Genomic DNA, 24,691 nt, shown 5'->3' with positions numbered 1-24,691 from the left:
AAGGTCACGTAAACAAGTACATGTGCGTGAAAAGTGAAGTCTGATTTCATGATTTATGTGATTTGTAACATGGTTATTTTAGTAAAATGAGCCCTCTTCGTTTACCTCCGCTACCAACACTTCGTGAGATTATTCGTCTCTATGGGTTACGAGCTGAAAAGCAGCTGGCACAGAATTTCATTTTAGATCTCAATTTGACAGGTAAGCTTAAAAAAAGATAAGCTTACATGTATTGATTTCATGTTTCCTAAAATTAATGTCAAGTAAAATTATTTTTGCAAAATAGATGTGCTCACTTTTGAGGTTAGAGTCCCATCTTTGGTTTTTTGGTAGATCAGGCTGAGCGGCGGTGACATTTTCTGCGCCTCGCTCGTGTTTAAAAAGGTGAACATTGACTGTTACATTGCAATGTTTCAATGATTGTGTTTCCAATACCACTGAATACGGTATTGACTAGTCAATGTTTTCAAATAATATTGACAACATTGAAAACTGTCAATGTTCTTGACATGAAAGGGGGATTAAGTCAGTCAGGGAAAATACAGCCGGGGATTTGCGTGCCAAAATTTAGTGAACAGTCGGGGGATCGAGACCTGTGGCCCCCACTTTTGAAAACCTGCAGACACCTCTGACATTAGGAAGATGACCCCTCCTCTCCTTCCTCCTTCTCTGAACCTAAGTGTGACATGTTGAAAATTCCAACCTGAAAGGTCAAGTTTGACCGATATTTAACTAGTTTTTTACAAACGTAATTGAACTTTTCGACCCCTCCCCCTCTGAAGTTTGTTCTGCGTATGTAAGGCGAAAATTATTCATCTTTTGTTACTATGCACATCAATAAAGTCACAAAGTTCTCATGCTCGTGGAAATACAAACGTGTGCGCCAGTCACACATTAAGCTACGCACAACTAGCGTAAGTACTAGCTGCGCCCAACTGCGTGAATGCCATTCTACAAAATGTATATACACAGTGTTAAGAGTCTTATTTTTTCTGCCTTTATAAAAAGCCAAACAAATTTAAGGGAAGGGGTATGAACGTTTGGACAGTATTTATTGTGGGACATTAGAGCACATCAGACATATCGAATTGCATTCTGAATGCGAAAAAAATGTCCTTCTGATATCAAATAATTTTGATTTTTTGAAATTCGCAATGTAATACACATTTTATGGCAAATCATTAAAAATTGATATTTTTGATATTTAACAGTACTTGAAGTAAACTTTATAAACCTAATGATATACTTAAAGTGTATGTAGGTGGGATGAAAAGCCGACGATCAATTGAAATTTTGACCTTTCATATTGAAGATATTGATTTTTTTTCCCAAAACACCAAAAAAAAATAAGGTCTTTTTGTGAAAAAATCCATATCTTCAATATAAAAGGTCAAAATTTTCAATTGATCGTCGGCTTTTCCTCCCAGCTACATACACTTTAAGAATATATATCATTTAAAATTTATTTTGAGGACTGTTATATATCAAAAATTTGAAAAATATCAAATTTGAATAATTTGTCATAAAATTTGTATTATATTGTGAATTTCAAAAAATGAAAATTATTTGATATCAGAAAGACATGCTCCGTATTCAGAATGCAATTCGATACATCTGCATGAGGTGCTCTCATGTCCCACAAAAAATACTGTCGAAACGCCATAAACGCTCATTCTAGATCCCTTAAATGAAATAGGATGTCATCACCTTTTGGTTTGTTCCTGATGTTTCTCCTCAGTTCCCTGGGCCTCAAGGAAGAACAGATGATTAATTGTGTTTTCAACTGATTGAGTGTCCCAGGTTAAAGAAGAAATAAAACAAACAAGCAGGATTTGTCTGAAGAATGAAAGCTCATAAATGTCCATATTTCTTTTTTTTTATCCTCAATATTTCAGATAAAATTGTCAAGTATGCTGGGAAAAATCTAGAAGGGGCATATGTGTGTGAAGTTGGTCCTGGACCAGGAGGGATTACCAGATCCATCTTAAATAGAGGAGCAAGTCAAGTGGTGGTGGTGGAGAAAGATAAACGTTTTATGCCAAGTTTACAGGTACGTAATAAGTTGCTTCTAGCCTTCTAGGATTGCTTTTTAGGATTACAGGTCAAATTTTCTCTTAACCAGTGGTTTCTATGGGCAGTGGCAGCACCAGGATTTTTCCGGGTGGCATGGGAGGGGGCAAAGTGAATTTCAGGGGGAGCAAAATCAACAAATTTTGCAAAATATTTTCACATTTCCATAATTTGTGGGTTTTCAAGGTCATAACACCTGCTTTAAGTTGCAGCTTGCAAATCTTCCTGTTGTCCTCCTTCTTGAGAACCTCTTGAGAGACTGTAAATCACTCCAATTGGAGCAAGCACAGCTGCCATCCCTCAATGCCTTTAAAGCAGCTTTGAAGGGCACATCTAGTCAGCACAAACCAAGCTTCTTAACCCCATGAGAACTACTTGTCAATTGGCCAAAAAGAAGTAACTTTCATTATCAATGCAGTGTACAATCTTCAGTACCTGATGTCTATACTTCATGCAAAAAAGTTCTTTCTGGTTCACGCTGTCTGTGTTTGGAACCACAATCAAAATGTTCACAATTCAAAATCAGTAGGTTGCTATTATGTGTGCAAACCAAGCGTGAACAAGTAACTAAGTTATGGCATATTTACTATGATGGTGAATAGTTATCAAAATTCATTGTCAATTAACTCCAAAGTGTAGTCAGGTTCTGGCTCTGTACAATTCAACACCATTGCAAGAGTCCGAACTTCAATTTGTACCCAATTATGACCTCACTTCCTTACTTCATGTCTTACATTGTGAAGGATAACTTGGGGTTTGTCCTTTGATTACTTACTTTGAAAATAAGTGGAAAGTTCTGGCTTAGGTCATCCAAATTGGCTATCATAGCCAGTGGGGTCGTCGCTACATGATGGTCCCTGGTGAACAAATGTTGTGTGTACCGGTTGTCCAGGGGTAAACCCATTGCTAAAACTGACGTGCTGCTAATTCCCTTTCACCTGCTTACGTTCAATGTAAATGTAAATTTCTAAAAATTCCTTTTGTGTATCCCCCTCCACTTTTTAGATTCTTGAGCACCCTAGGAAAAAATTTGGGGTCAACAATTCACAATTTCAGTTCGCTCAATTCACAAAAATATTTCTGTTGGTACCTTCACAAGTTTGTGCCCCCTGTTCCGAAAACTGGCGATGCCACTTTTTGAAGTTAATATGAATGTTTCTTCTATTCTTTACAGATGCTTGCTGAAGCTTCAGAGGGTAGACTCCAGGTGTTTAATGATGACATTCTGAAATTCAACATGGAAAATATATTCCCTGAGACAGTGAAGAAGGACTGGCATGGAGGTGATGCATACCTCGTTATTTTGATTTTTTTTTTTCATTTTGTATAGTAAAAGTAGAAAAAGAAATTATTTTTTTAATTTAGATTTATAACAAAAAGTTATTTGAATGATTAGTATTGATTAAAGGTGATGTTTTTCTCTCTTGCATAATCTCTCTCAAACTTTATTTCAAGGAAATTAAAGTTGAGGAATCTTTAACATTGTTCATTATTTCAATCAGTACCTTACAATTGTGCATTGGTGGACTTAAGGTTATACACAAAATGTATAAGTTTATGAAGCATGAAATATGAGTTTGTACTACAATCAGGGGCGGATTTAGAGGGGGGCGCACCCGGCGCGCGCCCCCTCTAATTTTTGCATAGCGGCGCCTGACTATGTGTATTTTTGCATAGCGGTGCCTGCCTTTATGTGGGTTCCGAGCCACTGCCGCGGTGGCTCGGCGCCCCCTCTATTGAAAATTCCTGGATCCGCCCCTGCAATAATGGTCTTTGCTCAAGAATGTTTGTCAAAATTAGCCATATCCTGTTCTCATACGTCAGAGCGACAACGCTTCAAAGTTGACTTGAATTCAACTCCTAGCGATCGCCTGCTTTGTACCAGGCAGTGGAGTGATCGATATATATCTCCTTGCCCCTAGTCACCGGCTTTGCTAGGCTGATTGACATAAAATTGTTGTCAGAGCGGTAGCCAAAAAATGTGAAATTGTAAAGGTATAACAGGTCAGAGGACAATTATCAGTTGTCACCTACCAGCACAACTTTTCTGCACCCATCATGATTTGTTTATTCATTTTTCCGTGCCACTGTAGATCTTCCAGATGTGCATATCATTGGTAACCTACCATACCAAACAGGAAGGCTAAGATACCCATTGATTAGTATTCATTTACCATTTGAAGGCTAATATTGTATTGACATTGGTCGTTACTATTCATTTATCCCTGCCACTGTAGATCTTCCAGATGTGCACATCATTGGTAACCTCCCTTACCAAACAGGAAGGCTAAGATACCCTTCGATTACAGTGATGATAGTGGTCGTTACTATTCATTTATCCCTGCCACTGTTGATCTTCCAGATGTGTACATCATTGGTAACCTCCCTTACCAAACAGGAAGTCTAAGATACCCTTCAATTATAGTGATGATAGTGGTCGTTACTATTCTTTTCCCTGCCACTGTAGATCTTCCAGATGTGTACATCATTGGTAACCTCCCTTACCAAACAGGAAGTCTAAGATACCCTTCGATTATAGTGATGATAGTGGTCGTTACTATTCTTTTCCCTGCCACTGTAGATCTTCCAGATGTGTACATCATTAGTAACCTACCATACCAAACAGGAAGTCTAAGATACCCTTCAATTATAGTGATGATAGTGGTCGTTACTATTCTTTTCCCTGCCACTGTAGATCTTCCAGATGTGTACATCATAAGGAACCTACCTTACCAAACAGGAAGGCGAAGATACCCTTCGATTATAGTGATGATAGTGGTCGTTACTATTCTTTTCCCTGCCACTGTAGATCTTCCAGATGTGTACATCATTAGTAACCTACCATACCAAACAGGAAGGCTAAGATACCCTTCGATTATAGTGATGATAGTGGTCGTTACTATTCTTTTCCCTGCCACTGTAGATCTTCCAGATGTGTACATCATTAGTAACCTACCATACCAAACAGGAAGGCTAAGATACCCTTTGATTAGTATTCATTTACCATTCGAAGGCTAATAATACTGTATTCATTTTTCCCTGCCACTGTAGATCTTCCAGATGTGCATATCATTGGTAACCTACCATTCAATGTGTCTACACCACTGATAATCCGATGGTTAGCGGCAGTGTCCAATCACAGTGGACCATTTGTCTATGGCAGGAGTCGTATGTTACTCACTTTCCAGAAAGAGGTTGCTGAGGTATGTTGCTATTGCAGTTAAAATCCATACACCCCCTATGGAAGACATGACCTTTAATTCATATTTCACAGAGGGAGGGAGAATTTCAAATGGGGTTATCTGAATGGGTGACTTCCATTTGAAATCTACGCCCCCTTTATGGGAGATTAAGGTCATGTCTTCCATAGGGGTGTGGATTTCAAATGGAATAGCCCAATAAAGAAAGGTTCCAAGGTCGCATTTATAAGTGACCTATTGCGGGACATATGTTTGATAAACGTGTGCAATTTTTATGAAAAACAAACACTCGTTTTGGTGTGTGGGCATTTTTGTAAACAGTTTATTTACAGCAGGGTTTACATGCAAGTCTATGAAGAGACTGGTCATTTAGAGTGCTATCTCCTCAGTTTTAGGCTTGTTTTTAAACAAGTTTTCACCCTATTCCTAACCTAACCCTAAACCTAACCTTGACTCTAATTCTAACTCTGACCCAAACGCTAGCCTAACCTTATCCCGAACACAGTTAGTACTATGGAGCATCGGTTTGGTGATCCGAAGGTCCCAGGTTCAAATCCTGGATGGTCAGTGAATTTATTTTCACTGGCTGTCATTTATGTATGTGGAAATTTGTGTTGATAAAAACTGTTTTCATAAATTAACCAATTCAGGCAGAAATGAAACCTTTGGAAGCAAGAAAACCTTTGGCTAAAACATCCTTGTATAAATATGTTTCTGCTAGTTCTTGACATTCTAGGAAAATAATTATAAGATATCCTGGGGATCGAGGGGGACAGTTTTTTTTGGAAAAAAATCCATATCTTCAATATGAAAGGTCACAATTTTCAATTGATCGTCGGCTTTTCCTCCCAGCTACATACACTTTCAGAATATATCATTAGATTCATAAAATTTACTTGAGGACTGTTATATATCAAAATGTGAAAATATCAAATTTTAATAATTTGTCATAAAATTTGTATTATATCGTGAATTTCAAAAATGAAAATTATTTAATATCAGAAAGACATTCTTCGTATTCAGAATGCAATTCGATATGTCTGATGTGCTTTCATGTCGCACAAAAAATACTGTCGAAACGCTCAAAACGCTCATTCCAGATCCCTTAACCCCATGAGAACTACCTGCCTATTGGTCAAAAAGGAGTTTTCATTATCAATTGGACCAATCAGCAACATTGTTAGAGTAATTTCACCACACAAAAAATGGGGGTGAATTATTTGCAAAGCTTCATTCTGATTGGTGATTAAAATTAAGATATCATGTAATTGACCAATCAGAGGCAATATTAGATCGGCAGGTAAGTAAACATTTGGCTATGAATATGATGTCATTCTGCAAAATCTGGAAACCCTTGGATAGGTAATCACAAGATGCTTCAAATGGGATATTCCAGTTGGAATCCATACACCCCCTATGGATCACATGACCTTAATCTCCCACACAGGGGGTGTAGATTTCAAATGGAGTCACCTCTATTATTACACTACAATGTATATTCTGTTCATCAATGCAGGAAACAAATCTGGTGTAGTTTTTTACTTTGATAATTATGTTTTATTTTCTATGTTTTCTTATCTTTTTACAATAGAGGTTAACAGCCCCTCCAAATCACCCACAGAGAAGTCGTCCATCAGTAATGGCGCAGCATTTATGTCAAGTTAAACATTGCTTCACAATACCAGGGAAAGCATGTGTACCAACACCGGATGTAAGTAACTAAAACCCCCTGGACACTACTGGACATCTAACAGCATTTCTGATTGGTTGATAACTTGAAATGCTCATTTCAATTGCCAATTATGACTAAGCTTTAAACTATTTATGGTCAAACTTGCATTTGCAGATGATCTTATTAATACTCTCCATGATTGGTTCAAAATTGGACACAATATTCATTTTGGCCAATCGGCAGGTAGTTCTAATAGGGATAACTATGTATATAGTCTGTTTCATCTCTAGTTGAGATTAAGTAACGCCATGTTGGATTTTGCAGTGGCAGCTTCAAATTGCGCTTGTTAACCTAATCTCGCGGGCCGTATACACATGCATAGAGATGTGATTTGCCGTACGCTGGTGTCGCAACTGTGTAAATGCACTGATTAGAATCTGCCACTGGAATAAATGCGGTTTTTTAATGATATCCAGTGATGTTATTGTACAAATATTTAATAGCAAAGAGTTTTTGAGTTTAGGAGCAGAAACCAAAACAGAATGATCTCTATATGTGGTGTGTTGAATCAGTCTGAAGTCGGACAAATTCAATTTTTAGGATTGTAAACAGTATTTACGAAGCTACATTTTGTAGAGAACCCCATTGAATTTGAAAAACCAGTTCAAAAGATATGCGCAGTTAAAGGGTTTCCAAAACAATAGGAAACAAAAGGAAATAATCTATTGTTTGACTATAATCAGTGGCGTGTCCGGGAGGGGGGGGGACTTTGGGTGCTGAACCCCCCGCACTTTGTTAAAAATCGTGTAAAATCAGCCGTTTTTTAGCCATTAAGCCCCCCGCAAAACTCTGAAAGTCCCTCTGAGCCCCCCACAGGAAAACATCCTGGACAAGCCGGTGATAATCTCAAAATCAATATTTCCGACTTTCAACTGATTTTGCTTGATCACATCACATATGATGTGTTTGTCTTGGGTACAGTTGTTTGTAGATGGAAGTAAACAAGTTGACATACAGGAGACATTGGATGCATGAAGATATTAGTGTGAATTTAGTTCATAATGACAAACATTTGATCAAATCCAGTTGATAACAAGTAATGCAGGGTCAGAATTTCGGCGAGAATCTGAGAATTGATTCTCGCAAAGATTCTCGTAAACAGATTTGCATGAATCAAAGTTGATTCTGATAACTTTTGTAGTGTACACAGAAGTTGATTTGCAAGAATCAAACAATTGCCGCAAATTTGTTTTACAAGAATCAAGATTGATTCTCGCACTGCAAAACAAAATTCTGACCCTGGTAATGTCCGATTCATATTAAGGTTGACATTGGTGTATTATCTTGATCATAGTGATGTTTATTATCTTCCAGGTTGACATTGGTGTGGTGCATTTTACACCTCTAAAAGAACCACTCATCAAGCTACCCTTTCATGTGGTGGAAAAAGTTGTCAGATCTGTATTTCACTTCCGGCAAAAGTATTGCAGAAAGGGTGTAGAGTAAGTGTGCTTAAAGCATTTTTCTGTTTTGGAGTTATAATGATGTAATTATAGAAAGTTAAGCTACTTAAAGTCATAATGTACGATCTTATAATATGAATTTTTTTTTTTTTTTTTCAAACCTGATTTTTTGGCATTTTTGTAATGTTTACACCTGTCACAACTTGCACCTAAATGGAATCAGCCAAATTTGTTGTGTTTGTAGGTAAACAGAGCAAAGTTCAACATAAAGTCATAATTCAAGAAATTATGACTTTATGTCCACCCATAGAACTGCGTGTTAAACGGCCAAAATAACAAGCAGTGTTTCTTTCACGTTACCTCGTTATTTCAGCTCAAAATGGACAGAAACCATTCCCGATCATTATTACTAGTATTATTTCAGCATTTTGAGTATATAATGACAAATTTAAAATTTGAAGGAAATCGTACATTAAGCCTTTAAATGGTACACTCCCCGGAGTGTTTTCACCGGCTCAACCGGCATCTTCAGTGAATGTTATTGTTCAGTTGCTAGTAATGTTGAGTCCGATGATATCACAAAAAGTTAGACCTTGACACTGTCTGGGACAACCTCCTTTTAAAATGTGATGCATAAAAAAATCCATGTAGAAAAATGCAATTTGTTTTTGGCTGAAAATTCCACAAATGGCTGTATTTCTCAGTAAAAATGATAAAAGGTAGCAACAAAAACCCACTCACTTGATGCATAACTAATTAGTCTGTTAGTCCAAAGCTTAAAACAAGAGAATTATGCTGGTTTCATAATTTCTGCCGCTTGCCGCTGAACGGTGTGACGCTTCATCATGCCGTTTGCACTTGTCTGCAAGCTGAGCGGCACATTGCTGAGCGGCAGTGGCATGACTCTGAAAGCCATTGTTGCCGCTCAGCACTGCTCTAAAGTCATATTTTTGTTGTCATACGTCACAGTGGCACAGCTCCGAGTTGACTTGAATTCAACTCGCAGCAATGCTGTTGCTTGGGCAAAGCGGTGGAGTGATCAATATATGTGATGCGATCAATCAGTCGGAACTCGGAAATATTTATTTTGAGATATAGCCAGACAAAGGAAATATTTCCTTTTGTTTCCTTTTGTTTGGGAAACTCTTTAATTGCTCATATATTTGGAGCAGGTTGCTCAATTTCAATGGGCTTTTCTGCAAAATGCAGCTTTGTGAATGCTCTTTACTATCCTATAAGAAACTGAATATTTAATATTTCCGAGTTCCGACTGAATTTGCTTGATCGCATCACATATCAGCTTGCCGCAAAGTGGCAAGCGGCAGGAAAGTATGAAACCAGCATTAATCAAGTCATTTTTGGATTATACCAAAATGTATTGGGGGCAGGCATACATCTTGTGAACCCTGATACTCACGCATAGTCATGATTATCCACCATGTTTGATTAGTTGCAAGAGAGGGCCATGGGACTTAGGCTAAGGAAGGAATAAGTAGGGCCATGATGTTTCAGGCTAGTACAACTAAATGCTAAATGCAACTTCTTTGTTCCTTATATATCACACAGAATCCTGTTTCCGTATCCAACGATGAAAGAGTTAACCAATGAAGTATTTGAATCATCTGGTGTGGATCCAACTCGTATAGCACCATCACTCAGCATGGAGGAGATTAATGGTCTGTGTTTAGCCTACAGTGCTATTTGTGATAGGATACCTGGTCTTATTGATTATAACTATAGGTAGCATAGACTGTACTAAGATTATATCATAATTTTGTTACTTAAAATGGATCCTGGGTTTTTCTACGGGAAGTCAGGTTTGTACCGATATTTCTTCCAAACAAAGGTAACTAGGCATATTGTAGGCCTATAACAATAGTTACAGCTCAGAGGTGTTTTTTTTATTGCATTACACATGGTCACTGGGAGGGGAAAACCTCATATGTACTTTTGGCCATTGAACATGGATAAAGCCTTATAGGTGTAGACTTTATATTGACGAGGTTGCTTCATCCATGTTCAAGGGCCAAAAGTACATGCAGGAAACACCTCATATTTACTTTTGGCCCTTGAGAATGGATAAAGCCTAGTAGGTGTACACTTTATATTGAATGGTTTGATTCATCCATGTTCAATAGACAATAAGGAATTGCTGTCAGATTGACTTCCGGAGGACAAACCCAGGATTCACATATTGACAGTGGCGTAGCCAGGCTGGGGGAAGTTCCCCAAGGGATAAAATGGGGATGTCAAAAAGTAAAGTGTTCTTAAAATGACTAAAAATGGGACAAAAAATTGACAAATGGGGATTAAAATTTGGCTTTGCCCCCTCACACTAATAAGCTGGCTATGCCACTGCATATTGATTGATGATCAGACCTGGAAAAATGTACATTTCCCAGAAAGAAAATGACTTTTTTTTCTAATTTCTCACAATTTCAGTTCAGTTCAGTTCTGTTAGCTTATGAAGAGGAATTTCCCTTCTGATGCCAATGTTGGTACTTCCTGAAGCTGGATTCCCATTCTTTCCAGGTATGTTGCTGACTTGGAGGGAGTGTGGGGGTCATCAGTGAATAAGCCAAATAATCACAGTTTTTATTTTTACAAAGACATTTGGCACACTCCCAATGAAACAGGAGAGTATGAATTGGAAACTGACATACTGGGCCAAATTTCCTGAAGGAGTGCAAATTGAAAACTTGCCCCAAAGATCAACTCCTACTCCCCATTCTAGAAAAATACAGCACTAATTTTTTTGGATTAAAAAAAACATCATGTTTGGCCAAATGAAACATAGCTAAATCGTAATCCTTTAGTTAGTACTAACTGGCAATGAAAGTAAAATTTTAAATTTTTGGTCAATTTTTGGAAATAAGGGCCAAAAACATGCCTTTTTAGGGTGTTTTTCAACCTCTTTCTTTCGTATTCTGTGACAATCAAGCCCACTTGAACGAAGACTAATTTCAAGTTATGCATTCTAATTTTTGGAAAACACATTTTCCAATCTTTTTCATAACCAATTAGCAATAATAACATATTAAAATTTTGAGCTAACTCTTACCCTATTCTGTCGGTCGGACATCCGGGCTATCTCTAGTCTCGGGCCCAAACTGCATGTGGCTCATGGTTTGTTGTAAACAACAGAAACCGGCTGTGAAGGAGGCTACATAGCGATGTTGCTGGAGTGGCATTCAATTTCGGAAAAAACGACACTCGACCATGGAATTTAATTTTAAGTTTGTCAGTATATAAACGGTAAATCAAGTAAGTTTCTTTCACTCTGAAGACTTAGAAACGGTTGTTTGATTCCACTGACTATTTGCGATCGAAATTTACATAACACCAATGACAGAAATCATCAACAAAAATCAAATTAGGGACTTGTTTTCACTCGAACATTATCAACCGGAAGTGACGTGACATGGACCGACAGAATACTCAATATTTTGAATGCTTAGACTTGTGCCAAGTCTTACAATTTTGTGACTACACTTTGAATTATAAGAAAACATGCAAAATTGCATGTTTTTGGACCATGTTCCCTCAAATTGCAAAAATATTAAAATTTGACTTTTATTACCAGTTAGAACTATCTAAAGGATTAGGATTTAGCAATGCTTCATTTGGCAAAACAGGATGATATTTTTTAATCCAAAACAATTAGTGCTGTATTTTACTGGAATGGGGAGTAGACTGTACCTGTGTGTGCAAAAACAATAAGCATTGAGAGGGTTAAAATCTTGGCAAGCTTTGAGACACTCTTCTTTTTTTGCCTAAGTATCTGTTATATTGTGCATGCCAAAGCATAAAAGGCTTCCTTGGTAAGGCCCTTATATGACCCAGGGGCAGGTAGGATCCAGGTACCATGGTAGTAGCATATTGCATTTGGAAGTTTGATGAGGGGAGGGAGGTTAAATTTGTCTGCTGGCCTGATAGGCTGCTCCCCAAATGGTATGCAATTGGGCTATTCCAGTTGAAATCCATACACCCCCACTGTATGGAAGACATGACCTTAATCTACCATAAAGGGAGTATGAATTTTAAACGAGGTTACTTGAATGGGTGGCTCCATTTAAAATATTCACCCTGTGTGTGGGAGATTAAGGTCATGTCTTCCATAGGGGATGTGCATTTCAACTGGAATAGCCTATTATTTGTTTCAGACAAGTGAAGAATAAGACAAGAAAGAGGACAACACAAACTTTTTTCTTTTGTTTTGTTATCTTTATCACCGATAATTGTAAATGAAAGTACAATAGAATAAATAGCTAGTATTTTATATTTACTGGATATTATGTGATTTATAACAATGGACTTTTCTAGTTGAAATCCATACACCGCCTGTGGAAGACATGACCTTAATCTCCCACACAGGGAGAGTGAATTTCAAATGGAGTCATCCGTTCAGGCAAACCCACGATCCATGATAGGAGATTAAGGTCATATCTTCCACAGGGGGTGTTTGGATTTCAAATGGTTAATAGCCCAACCCCAGGGTATCCCAGTTCAGCCTAAAGCTGGTGTAACACTGGGCTTTTGAGAACCAGAACATCAAATAAACAGGCTCCTATAAGAAGAATATATATTAAAAACAACTGAATGTTAATACAATAAGTTATCAAAGTACACTTAATTGTTCATGTGCATTTATAATTAAAAAACAAAAAAATAAAACATTATTTCAGAATAATGCATAATTCTTCCAATTCCAAAGTGAATACATATATTAACTCTGCGTAGTTGACATTAGTTCATTTTGTTAACATATTGTATTTGCAGACAACAGTTATAAAGTTTCAGTTAACCAAACTGGAAATCAAATTGATCATGTGATATAATAAATGTAGTAGCTTGACAGTAATTCAATTAAAATTTGTAAATGATCATTGCACAGTTTAGATTTACACACAATGGATTTACAAGTACAAGTTGAGATTTCATTCAAGCAAAGTGTCAATCAAATTGGTCATTTGATATCATTATCCTAAACTGAGAAGCTTGACTGTAATTTAGTTAAAACATGATTAATGTTGAGTGTTTGAAATTTCAGTTAACCAACTTGCCAACCAAATTGATCAGGTGATATTTTATCATAGACTTGGTGGCTTGACATTGATGTAATGGAAATTTTCAAATGATTATGGCTCAGATTAAATTTAAAAGTTTTTAAAATTTAAATCAACTGAATTGTCAATCAAATTGATTTTGATATCACTATCCTACACTCAGTAGGTTGACTCTAATTAAAGTAAAATGTGATAAATAATCATAGCACACATTAAATTTAAATTTACCTAATAAAAGTGCCAACCAAATTGTTATCATAGGTAGCTTGACTTTATTTCAATTAAAATTTGGTAAACGGCGATCACACAGAGTAATTTACTAAACACCTCAAAAGAAATAAGTCCCCCTCTGAACATGTCGTCATAACATCGTAAGGTTTCATTTTGTACCAACAAAACTAACTTTGAAATAATTATATGACTGTGTACTAAGTGCTGTGTGAAAATGAGAGATTTCCATGACTTCAGGGCTGAATGAGCCTAAATTGAAGGCAAAATCTGCCCTTTTCAAAAGTCACAAAGTAGGCCTATGCTTGTCACAAAAGTTGATTCATGGCTTGTTACTAATGGAAAACCCCATGTGTTTGAGTGCAGTTTAAAATCCTCACCAAGTGAACATTTACTGTAATGTGCATCGATTCTTGATCATTCAGCCATGCAAATCCCCTTGGTGCAGAGTTCAGTACAGTGAGTTGTAAGATGGTCAGTTCCATTCCTTGTCCCAATACGCCTTGCAGTTAACAAGCATAGGCCTACTTTGTGACTTTTGGAAAGGGCACTTTTTGTCTTCAATTTAGGCTCATTCAGCCCTGAAGTCATGGAAATCTCTCATTTTCACACAGCACTTATAATTAGTAAACAGTCATATAATTATTTCAAAGTTAGTTTTGTTGGTACAAAACGAAACCTTACGATGTTATGACGACATGTTCAGAGGGGGACTTATTTCTTTTGAGATGTTTACAATTGTTTTTTAAATAACATGCAAAATTTGCTTAACAAAATTTATCATATCATTATCACTGCATGCTGATGAATCCCAGTAATTAACTATGAACCAGTCCCTTTGTATTAGAATGACTATAGGGGACATTTTATAGGGACGGTATATACCTCTGCTATTTGTCAGTTTGCGGAATCACAATCATATGATATCATGAACTTGGTGGTTTGACATAAAAATGTATTCAATAATCACCACATAGAAAAGCTTAACCTTTTCATATGACAAACCGCCAACCATATTGATTATAATAATAATATTTAAAACTTGGTATATCATAAACACTTTATATATTAAAAAAATATATACAAAAATACAGTACCAAAACATGTAATTAAAGCAAGTACACAAGAAATCATCGCACTTGTTAAATTGGGCTAGTCCAGTTGAAATCCATACACCCCCTATTAAAGTCAGACTTTAATCTCCCACATAGGGAGTATGAATTTCAAATGGAATCACTCATTCAGGTAACCCCATTTGATATTCACATCATGCTCCCTGTACATGAGATTAAGGTCATGTCTTCCATAGGCGGTGTATGGATTTTAATTGGAAACAGGTCATTTAAAAAAAATCTGTTCATCTGGACTTGCTTTTTTTGATAGCGACAGTATCGTGTCTCAACCAAGACACGTCGTCAGGCTGACTGAAAACTCTCCAGTGACGTCACACCATCAAGTGTGTCACAGGTCAATGGTTCATCATCTGATCAATCAGCCTGATGATGCGTCTTGGATGAGACGCGATACTGTCGCTATCAAAAATAGTAAGTCCAGATGAACAGATTCAATCTTCATTTTATTATGTTTATCTACCTGGATGACTGAGAATATTCACAAATTTATCCTAGCTACTTGTAACATATTTGAAACAATCAACACAGATTTAATTGATAGCTTTTGAAATCTCAATTAATAACGACTTGCCAATCAACATGAATGTGATATCATGAGCATAATAGTGTGACTTCAAATGATTAAAATTGGGTAAAATATGGCACATATCAAATATGACATTAACACAATCTCAATTAATTGTGTAGTCATAATAGGACAAGGGATGAATAGTCTACATGTTTATTGGCTCCCGTATTGGGTTATACCAGTTGAAATCTTACAACAGACATGACGTTAATCTTCCACACAGGGAGCATGAATATCAGATGGAGTTACCTCAATGGGTGACTCCATTTAAAATTGACCCCCCCCCCTGTGTGGGAGATTAAGATTGCATCTTCCATAAGGGGTGTATGGATTTCAACCAGAATAGTCCATTACTTGGTGACTACTTGGTGAATCAGGAAAACATGACTTGTTTAATAATCAATCAGTGAAAATGGCTTGGATTCAATGGTACCAAAAATCAACTCAATAGTTGATCAAATGTTCTACATACTGTGCAATATAATATATTTCCAGACAATTTCCAACATTTCTCTCTGCAATTTCACACAATTATGTCCATACAACTAGCTTTAATCGCTGTATTTGTTTGGTTGTATCAATGGGCTCCAGACAATGACTCAATGCATGCAAGAAAGCCTCAATTCATATAATCACAGACCTGTCAGTATCATATTATTTATTCATATCTTAATATTTAATTAACTCTCTTGGCCTGAGAGAAATATTTTCTTGTTGATTCTTTCGTTTGCTACAAAACTTGCTACTTGAAATAAAAGAAGCCAAAGTATACAAAAAGGATTAATGGCGGAATTGAATGGTAAGACAAATATTGCTATCCAGACATAGGCAATTGGGTTGACCTCTACTGCTCCAGCTTGGACCAGGATGGACAATATGCCTATTGGAACCCAGCAACAAAGATCTGTAAAGACTAAGAGATAGACTTTCATAGCCATTCTGAGTTCCTCTTTTAAATTGGCAGAACGACCAGCTCTCCTAGCTGTTTGCCTAGCAGAGATCAAAATAGCCACATAACAATAACCTACAACAAAAAAGCATGCTAGATTAAGGACTGTGAATATTGCAATTGAGAAGTACATAGCTGCCTTGCTCCCTGTACGTACAGCATATAAATCTGTAGATGTAAACTGCCCAAAAGTAAACGAATTTTGATGTATCAATGTTTTATTTGTGCTATAAGAAATTGTTCTTGAAATGGGTAAACCCACACATATTTCTGATACTGCATAGATATCAGGATTGCCTTGTGATAATGCCAATGTTGCTATGCTTATGCCTAATGCTACAAACCACAGCAGGGCAACCATAACACGGGAAAGTTTAGTGCTTATTTGATACCTGAATGTATACTTCACGCCCAGAAACCTATCAATAGTGATCAGTGTTATGAAGAAAGCTGATGCCTCACTGGATAATACAGACAAGGCACCAGTTATTCTACACAACATACTAGATCTCCATGATTCAGAAAATGATGGAAAATAATGTGTGTAATACATGTCTGTTGAAACTAATATGATCAGATATATACCCATACAGAAATCAGATATTGACAGATTTGTGATCAGCAAGGATTGGACCTTATTACTTTGCTGTTTATGCTTGTATTTAACGTAACAAGCCAAACTATTTCCAAGTATAGCAAGAGCACATACCAACCATACTGCTATTCGAAGGCCAAAATATGGCAACAAACGTTTGCATGTGAGGAATGGAGATGGAGCTTTGTCACATATGCAATTAGCCAATGTAAAACAACAGATCGAAGGGTCACTTACAATTAAATCTGTTTCATTCAGCAGCCCTACAAAAGCATTTGGCTCAATCCACAAAATAGGATTGTCAAGCAAGTGAACTCTTTCCAAATATAAACAATGAAAGAACAGCTCAGCAGGAATGCTAATCAATTTATTTCCCGACAGGTCCAGTTGTCGCAACTGGCTCAGGTTGTGGAAAATATCTTGTGGAAGGAACTGCAATTGGTTGTGATCAATATCAAGATATCTGAGTTCGGTTTGATTTTGAAATGTGCCAGAATGTAACATAGAAAGGTCATTTTGTGACAATGTCAGGCGTAATATATCGACCCATTCATCATTATAATATGATGGCACTAATTGACTGAATAATCTGCTGAAAGTGCCAGGTTTTATCACAGAAAGATAATTGTTGGAGAGATCTAACTCCCACAAGCTTGTCAACTCACTGAACACACCAGGTGTAATATCATTAAGGTTATTGCTTGAAAGGTGTAATGTATACAATCTTGTCAACTCACTGAATACACCAGGTGTAATATCATTAAGGTTATTGTTTGAAAGGTATAACAATCTCAAGCTTGTCAACTCACTGAATACACCGGTTGTAATATCATTAAGATTATTGCTTGAAAGGTGTAACTCATACAAGCTTGTCAACTCACTGAACACACCAGGTGTAATATCAGTAATATTATTGCTTGAAAGGTCTAACCTGTGCAAGCTTGTCAACTCACTGAATACACCAGGTGTAACATCATTAAGATTATTGCTTGTAAGGTATAACCATCCCAAGCTTGTCAATTCACTGAATGCACCAGGTGTAATATCATTAAGGTTATTGTTGTAAAGGGATAACCAATGCAAGCTTGTCAAGTCACTGAATACACCAGGTGTAATATCATTAAGATTATTGCGTGAAAGGGATAAAGATCCCAAGCTTGTCAACTCACTGAATACACCAGGTGTAATATCATTAAGATTATTGTTGTAAAGGTATAACCCTTTCAAGCTTGTCAACTCACTGAAAACACCAGGTGTAATATCATTAAGATCATTATCGTGTAGGAATAGGTATCTCAGAATAGTTAACCCATCAAAAGCTCCTTGCTGAATGTACCGGAGGCTGATATTGTTTAGATATAATCCATCTAATATATCAGCAAACATTGAGAATGTTTTTGGTTTGACACCATGCAATGTGGTGTCAGCCCAGCTCAGATACCTCACATAAGATGGGTATGGGATTGTAGTATCAGCTATGTCTCCATTAGTACAGTTGCTTGATACTGTATAGTTACCAAGGATACAGGTACAGTGTAAGGGACAGTGGATGTGACATTTTGTACCATTACCACCTGGTGCATTGTATTTATATTCATACCACCAGTTGGTAATATCCTCCTCTTCACATATTACGGACATGTGCTCTGGATGTTCGTCTGCAACAGTGTTATTACCAAGCACTGTAAAGAATAGCAGCAGCATCCACATTGAGATTTCACTGTAACCAAGCCAAGCCATAGTGCTAGTGATATTTAGGCAAAGATATGGGGAAAATATGAATACTAAACTCTTCCCTTTCACAATAATGGGTGAATAAGAAACAGCAGTGTTGTATTCACCACATATATTTGGTGAATATTTGCGCTGGAATGTGAGAGACCTCGAATCAATTCACAAGAGAGATTGGCGCTATGGCCTGTAAATACAAGCTTGAACCCTTAACTTTTAAATCTCTCAACAACCAAAATCCTAGCTCTCTTTTAAATCCCTCACACGGATGTTGCCTGCAGACGACAAGTGCCAAATTGTCTTTGTAAAATTGAAATATTTCAGATTATATTTAGAATCAGCATGAAAAATGCATTAAATTGATTACAAATAAGCCTAGTATTGGTTCAGTGGTTTTTGAGATAGATCTTAATATTTTGGGAATATATCACAGAACTTGGGACTTTTTGTGTTGATTTCTATGGCCAGCACATATTAATTAAGTCTATTAATATTACCTCTCATGCACAACAACACTGTTCTTCTCACACACAAATTTCAATGTAGCAATAATAATTATAACAGTTTGATGGGGAGTTGCTTAAATTAGGCGTAAAAACCAAAACAGTAACACACTTAAAAACTTATAAAAAAGTTATGTAAGATAATGTAAAATAACAAAAATAACTTATTATCTGTTCACTGCAAACGCCCACCAGTTCCCAGCTATGGGGAGGTGCTTAATTAGATGCAGAAAACAAAAACAGTAGCAGATTTACAAACTTACTACAAAGTAATTTACAACTTCGGCAAAACAACTTAATAAAAATAGTAAAAGATACATGTACATAATATGTAAAATCACAAAACAAAAACAAAGAGTTCAAAGTTGATACAAAATATGTATGTGGCAGTCAGTAGATAACAAAATCAAAAATTTAAACTATTTAAAAAAAAATGACTTCTCCTCTGTATCAACGATTCTACTCCGGTTTTTGAGAGCAGTTTTAGGACACTTTGACCTCTGACATATCGGGAAAATTTACGTAATTATTATTAATTTTCTTATTATTGTCACAATTTTGATCATTAAAAATACCAAATAATTAATTTATAAAACACTAATATTTTTTATATTTGTTTTAAATATTGTAAAACATTTTTAGATTATATTTTGTACGTACAAAAACCCAATATTTCTGAATTTTCTGAAAGGTCAAAGGACAAAGTGTCCTAAAACTGCAAAAACTGTCCTACAATGCATTGCAAACTTCCAATGCCGATTGGGCTTATTATTATCAAATGTGAAATAATAGTGTGGCAGTCAGCGCATAAATTTGTCAAGTAGATCACGTTACATCCAAACTCCTAATCTTCTGTACTCACCTCATCTACACAATGTCTTTGCTCTTATTGCATTTGCACTAATGGTGAATATGAAACACAGTCAATCGGTAGATATTAACATCCAAGGTTCGAATTTGTTTTTTAATTATCTTGTGTACATAAAGGCACCGGTCCTTTTACAGAAGCAGTTCAACAGGTGTGACAATCAGCGCATAAATTGGCCAAAGTAGATAACATAACATACAAAATCCTTATTCTTTTTCACTCGTCACGTACATAACATCACTGCTCCTCGTGCAAAAATTCTTGGAACAAGGGTGTGGCAGTCAGTATAAAATAACATTCAAAATTCAAAGTATTTTTTATTTACTACACTGGTCCTCTAGAAATACTGGTTGAATTCAAAACACTGGCATGGCAATTGGCGCATAAATTAGTCACTGTAGATCACACAATATCCAGTTCATTTACCGCATCTACAAAACATCACTGCTCCTCTCGCACTGAATGTGAAACATGGGTGTGGTCATCAGTAGATTACTTCTATAGTACATAACATGACATAACACTGGTCTTTCACAGTAACATGGGCATGGTTGTCAGTAGATAACTTTTATAGTTCATAACATAACAACACTGGTCGTTTCACAGTAAGAGTTCAATGGGAAAATGGGTGTGGCAGTCAGTGCATAAATTAGCCAAATCCCTAGTTCTTCTTTACTCCCCTCGTTTACACAGTGTTAAATCTTGTAAATTACAATAATTATATCAAATGCAGTGGCAGTTAGATTACAGCTTCCAAAATGCAACTGTTTTTAATCTGCTCTCTTACCATAAGACACTGGTGTTCTCACAGCGAAACTTGCATTTGAAAGTCATCGCATAAATTGGCCGAAGTGACTCTCACAACATCCAAAAACCTTATTCCTCTTCACTCACCTCCTATCACTGCTCCTCTCACAATAATGGTTGAATATGAAACACGGGTGTGGCGGTCAGTAGGTAACAGCATCCAAAATTCGAATTGGTCAAATTAGATCTTGCAACATACAAACATTTTCAATTCACCTCTCGTACATGAAGACACTGCCCGGAACACACTGGTCCAGTAATTAAATGTGAAATATGGGTGTGGCAGACAGCGCTTAAATTAGCCAAAGTAAATCACACAAAATCAAAAAACCTAGCTCTTCTTCATTCACCTCAGCTACACACCCTGACGGCTCCTCTGACTAATCTTACTCTTTGTTGAATAGGAAACATGCATGTGGCAGTCAGGAAGCTTCAGGAGATATCAACATCCAAAATTCAGAAGTTGCAAAACATGGTATGGCATGCAGTTATAGTGCAAATTTTGGCCAAAGTAGATCTCACAAAATCCTAATTGTTCTTCATTCACCTTGATCTTCTACACATCGACTCTGCTCCTCTCGCAATACTGGTTGAAGGCAGCACACGGGCGTGGCAGTCGGAGCATATATAGTAATTCATATACTCTGTCCATGGTTGATGTATGAAGTAATTCCACACTGCCAACTTTGTCTGTTCAGTTTAAGTGCAATATTCAAGTATCCTGTTTCATGTAAGAAAACTTTCAATATCTGAGCATGTCCAAAATGCTAAATGTAATTTACAATGAAGTTAAGCTTTTAAGAACAGCGGCTCATCCAATATGAGTTTATTTTATTTTGCATATTAGGAATAAATAGCAGAATAGAGTATATCAATATCATTATATTACACTATATCATTTTACCGGATGTAGAACACAAAACGGTGTTATATTAAGCCAATCCAGTTGACATCCATACACCCTCTATGAAAGACATGACTTTAATCTTCCAAAGAGGGAGTGTGAATTTCAAATTGTTTTGCCGAATGGGTGAATCCATTTGAAATCTATACTCCCATTGTGGGCGATTCAGGTAATGTGTTCCATAGGGGGTATATATATTTCAACTGGAATAACCCAAAATTGCTCAATTTGAGTGGATCTAGGCACTGGGCATGACATTGATCCTTTTGTTTTTGCAACATGCTTACTTTGGTAGCATAAAGTTACACCTAACATCAACATCACAGATGAAATTGAATACAGGACCTGTCATGAGAAATAATATGGTAGTTATTTATTACCTACTGTAACTTGGTTCAACAAATTTGTACCAAAAGATCAATTAGGTTAAACTATATATTGCTGTTAAAAGATAATTAAACTAAATTTTTCCCTGGAAGTAACAGGTTAAAATACTACCAATGGAGAGGGCCAAGTGGGATGTTTTCCTTTTAAAGGACAGTTAGGTCAAAGGTTACCCAGGGGTCATCTACACCCTTAAAAAAATAGAAAATGGTTTGTGAGACGGCAAATAAATTTACTTGCTTGAAATAAAGTCTAAGGTACATCTATGGGAGATATGTTGCACAAGCATGTTCCAACATGCATAAGTGCAAATGATGTACCTGGGATAGTCTAACTATAGCTTTCAGCACGGTTCTTCCATCATGTCTATCGGTCTGTCAATTTGGTGCACTTTATAGCGTGCATGGAAGTGGGGTTCTGATTAGCTCATTGAATCACGTCATCCAGGCGCGGATCCAGGCATGGGCACACCGGTCGAGGGTCCTAATTTTTTATTTTTTTTACAATTTTACAAAAATAAATAAAACCCCTTTGTTTTGCTTTTCATTTTTACATGAACGGCCTCCCATGCCAGTGGCGGATCCATGCAGGGGCACATCCGGGCCGTGCCCCTTTCATGGTCCATGAATTGGCTTCAATTTGGCCTTTATTTTTATTCAAATACTGAGGGGCACATCCTTTCTCAGACACCCTCCCTCCGCGTATGGATAAAGAAGTCAATATAGGCTTCTTTTTTTGGACCAGGCGTGGATCCAGGTGGAAGGACACACTGGCCCGTGCCCCGCCCCATTTCACAGCTAAAAAAATGAGGAAAGGAGAGAAGAGAAAAGGCGAAAATGAGAGAAAGAAAATGGAGCAGACCAGGTGAGAAGAAGGGGGAAAATATTGCAAATAATTGAGTGGGCCCAAGCCTATACTTGTCTGTGATTATTTTAGGCATTATTTGAAGGCAGGTCCTCTGTCCGAAAGCCTGTGAAATTACTGTGGGCCCGCCGATACGCAGGGCCCGTTACATTTTATCACCAACATCAGTATTACGACGGACTTAACTTAATTGCTGACTTCAACACCAATCCCTGCATGCTAGGCCTAATAAACTGTCAGTCGGGACAAGTATAAGCCCTTATATTAAAAATTTTGCAAATTGAGTTCGGGGCCTTTTTTGTTTTAAGCAATGATCATGATGATAAAAGTGTAAAAATGATGCACCAAATGATTTAAATGGGACTTTCATTTTGCACCATTTTCCAACTTCTGAGGCGAGATAAACAGGTGACCGTTTTCACTTCTGTTTTGGACATCCGTACACTTTATGTTTTATAAGGTCCAAATGACCTCAATTGGACCGTCATTTCGCAAATTTTCAAATTAAAATTGTACACAATAATAGTGCCGAAATGATCCACCAAATAGCTTCAATTAGGTCTTCATTTTGCAAAAGTTTCTCACTTCTCAGGGGGCACATCCCCCCTCAGACACCCCCTTGCGTCGCCCAAGCGCGACGTACGCTGCTGCCGCACCAATGATTCTAAGTTTGTGCCCCCCCCCTTTTCAAAAATCCTGGATCCGCGACTGACGTCATTATCACATTGGTACCTCATTCGCTGGTGAAGCTGCGTAGCATCGTGTGACCTAGACAGAGCAGACAGACACCGCTACAGTAATTTGCTGATAAAGGGTTACAGTTCAAATAACTTGTTTAGAGCAAATAATGCATCTCATTCTGAATGTAGTAAAAACTTGATAGTTAGCATAATTATGTGCATACTATCAAGCACTTTTGAAAACATGAAATTATACCATAGTCCGGCGCTTTACCAACTGAGCTAATGGAGTTGAGACACAAATTTGTAGGTTTACTTGTTCGTATATAACTATATGTATCAATGATTTGTTCAAAACCCTTTAAACTTTTGTGGATGGCTCTTCATGTTTGCATTTTTAAAAGCGCTCGATAGTAAGCTCATATGCTATATATAACTATCGAGTTTTTATGGTAATAGTAATACCCGGTACAATAAACTACTTGAGAGCAACAAGAAGCCCCTATTCGCTACTTGCACGGTTCCGCCATTATGCACTATGTGCGGGGAGAGCCTCGAACTGGCAGCATACATGAAAGGAAGAATAATTATGTAACCTTACACAGAACGTTATGACTAGTTCAATTCCCATTCATGTATGCTGCCAGTTCGAGGCTCTCCCGCACATAGTGCATAATGGCGGAACCGTGCAAGTAGCTTAATGTGCTATAATATTTGCAATTCAATTTGATTTTATTCATTACTCCTATCCTCATAAAAACTAACAAAACAATAACATAAAAAAAATTGAAATATAGCAATATTACAATGGAATCGATCAGTATATCAGGCAGAGAAAATAAGTATATTTTGATACAAATTCATAACCTCAAGTTACCTCTTTTTAAATCTCCAAAGGGGTATCAAATTTACTGCTTACATTAATACATGCCCACATATCTTATTTGTTTTGTAATAGTTGGTAAAAAAATAACACAAAATGCAACTTTTTGACTTTCAAATGTCA

At 36.9% G+C, this 24,691-nt stretch overlaps 1 protein-coding gene across 1 annotated transcript; it reads left to right on the top strand.

Moving 5' to 3' along the window:
• On the top strand, positions 1-10,818 carry LOC140156664 (dimethyladenosine transferase 1, mitochondrial-like). The gene is made up of 7 exons (XM_072179602.1): positions 1-201; positions 1,896-2,050; positions 3,245-3,353; positions 5,122-5,273; positions 6,862-6,981; positions 8,317-8,444; positions 9,972-10,818. Exons 1-7 carry the CDS (start codon positions 87-89, stop codon positions 10,147-10,149), a joined length of 957 nt encoding a protein of 318 aa, XP_072035703.1. The 5' UTR covers positions 1-86; the 3' UTR covers positions 10,150-10,818.
• The last annotated feature ends 13,873 nt before the right edge of the window (positions 10,819-24,691 follow it).

This window comes from Amphiura filiformis, chromosome 7, assembly GCF_039555335.1.
Source record: "Amphiura filiformis chromosome 7, Afil_fr2py, whole genome shotgun sequence".
NCBI lineage: Eukaryota > Metazoa > Echinodermata > Ophiuroidea > Amphilepidida > Amphiuridae > Amphiura > Amphiura filiformis.
The sequence above is the reverse complement of the archived record's forward strand: the minus strand, read 5'-3'. Positions and strand labels throughout refer to the sequence as shown.

Bases quoted from the DNA above. Each gene is read 5' to 3' on its own strand.
- LOC140156664 (XM_072179602.1), top strand. From the start codon at position 87: ATGAGCCCTCTTCGTTTACCTCCGCTACCAACACTTCGTGAGATTATT. The intron at 202-1,895 runs GTAAGCTTAAAA...TCAATATTTCAG, and splicing joins TTTAGATCTCAATTTGACAG to ATAAAATTGTCAAGTATGCT. The intron at 8,445-9,971 runs GTAAGTGTGCTT...TATATCACACAG, and splicing joins TATTGCAGAAAGGGTGTAGA to AATCCTGTTTCCGTATCCAA.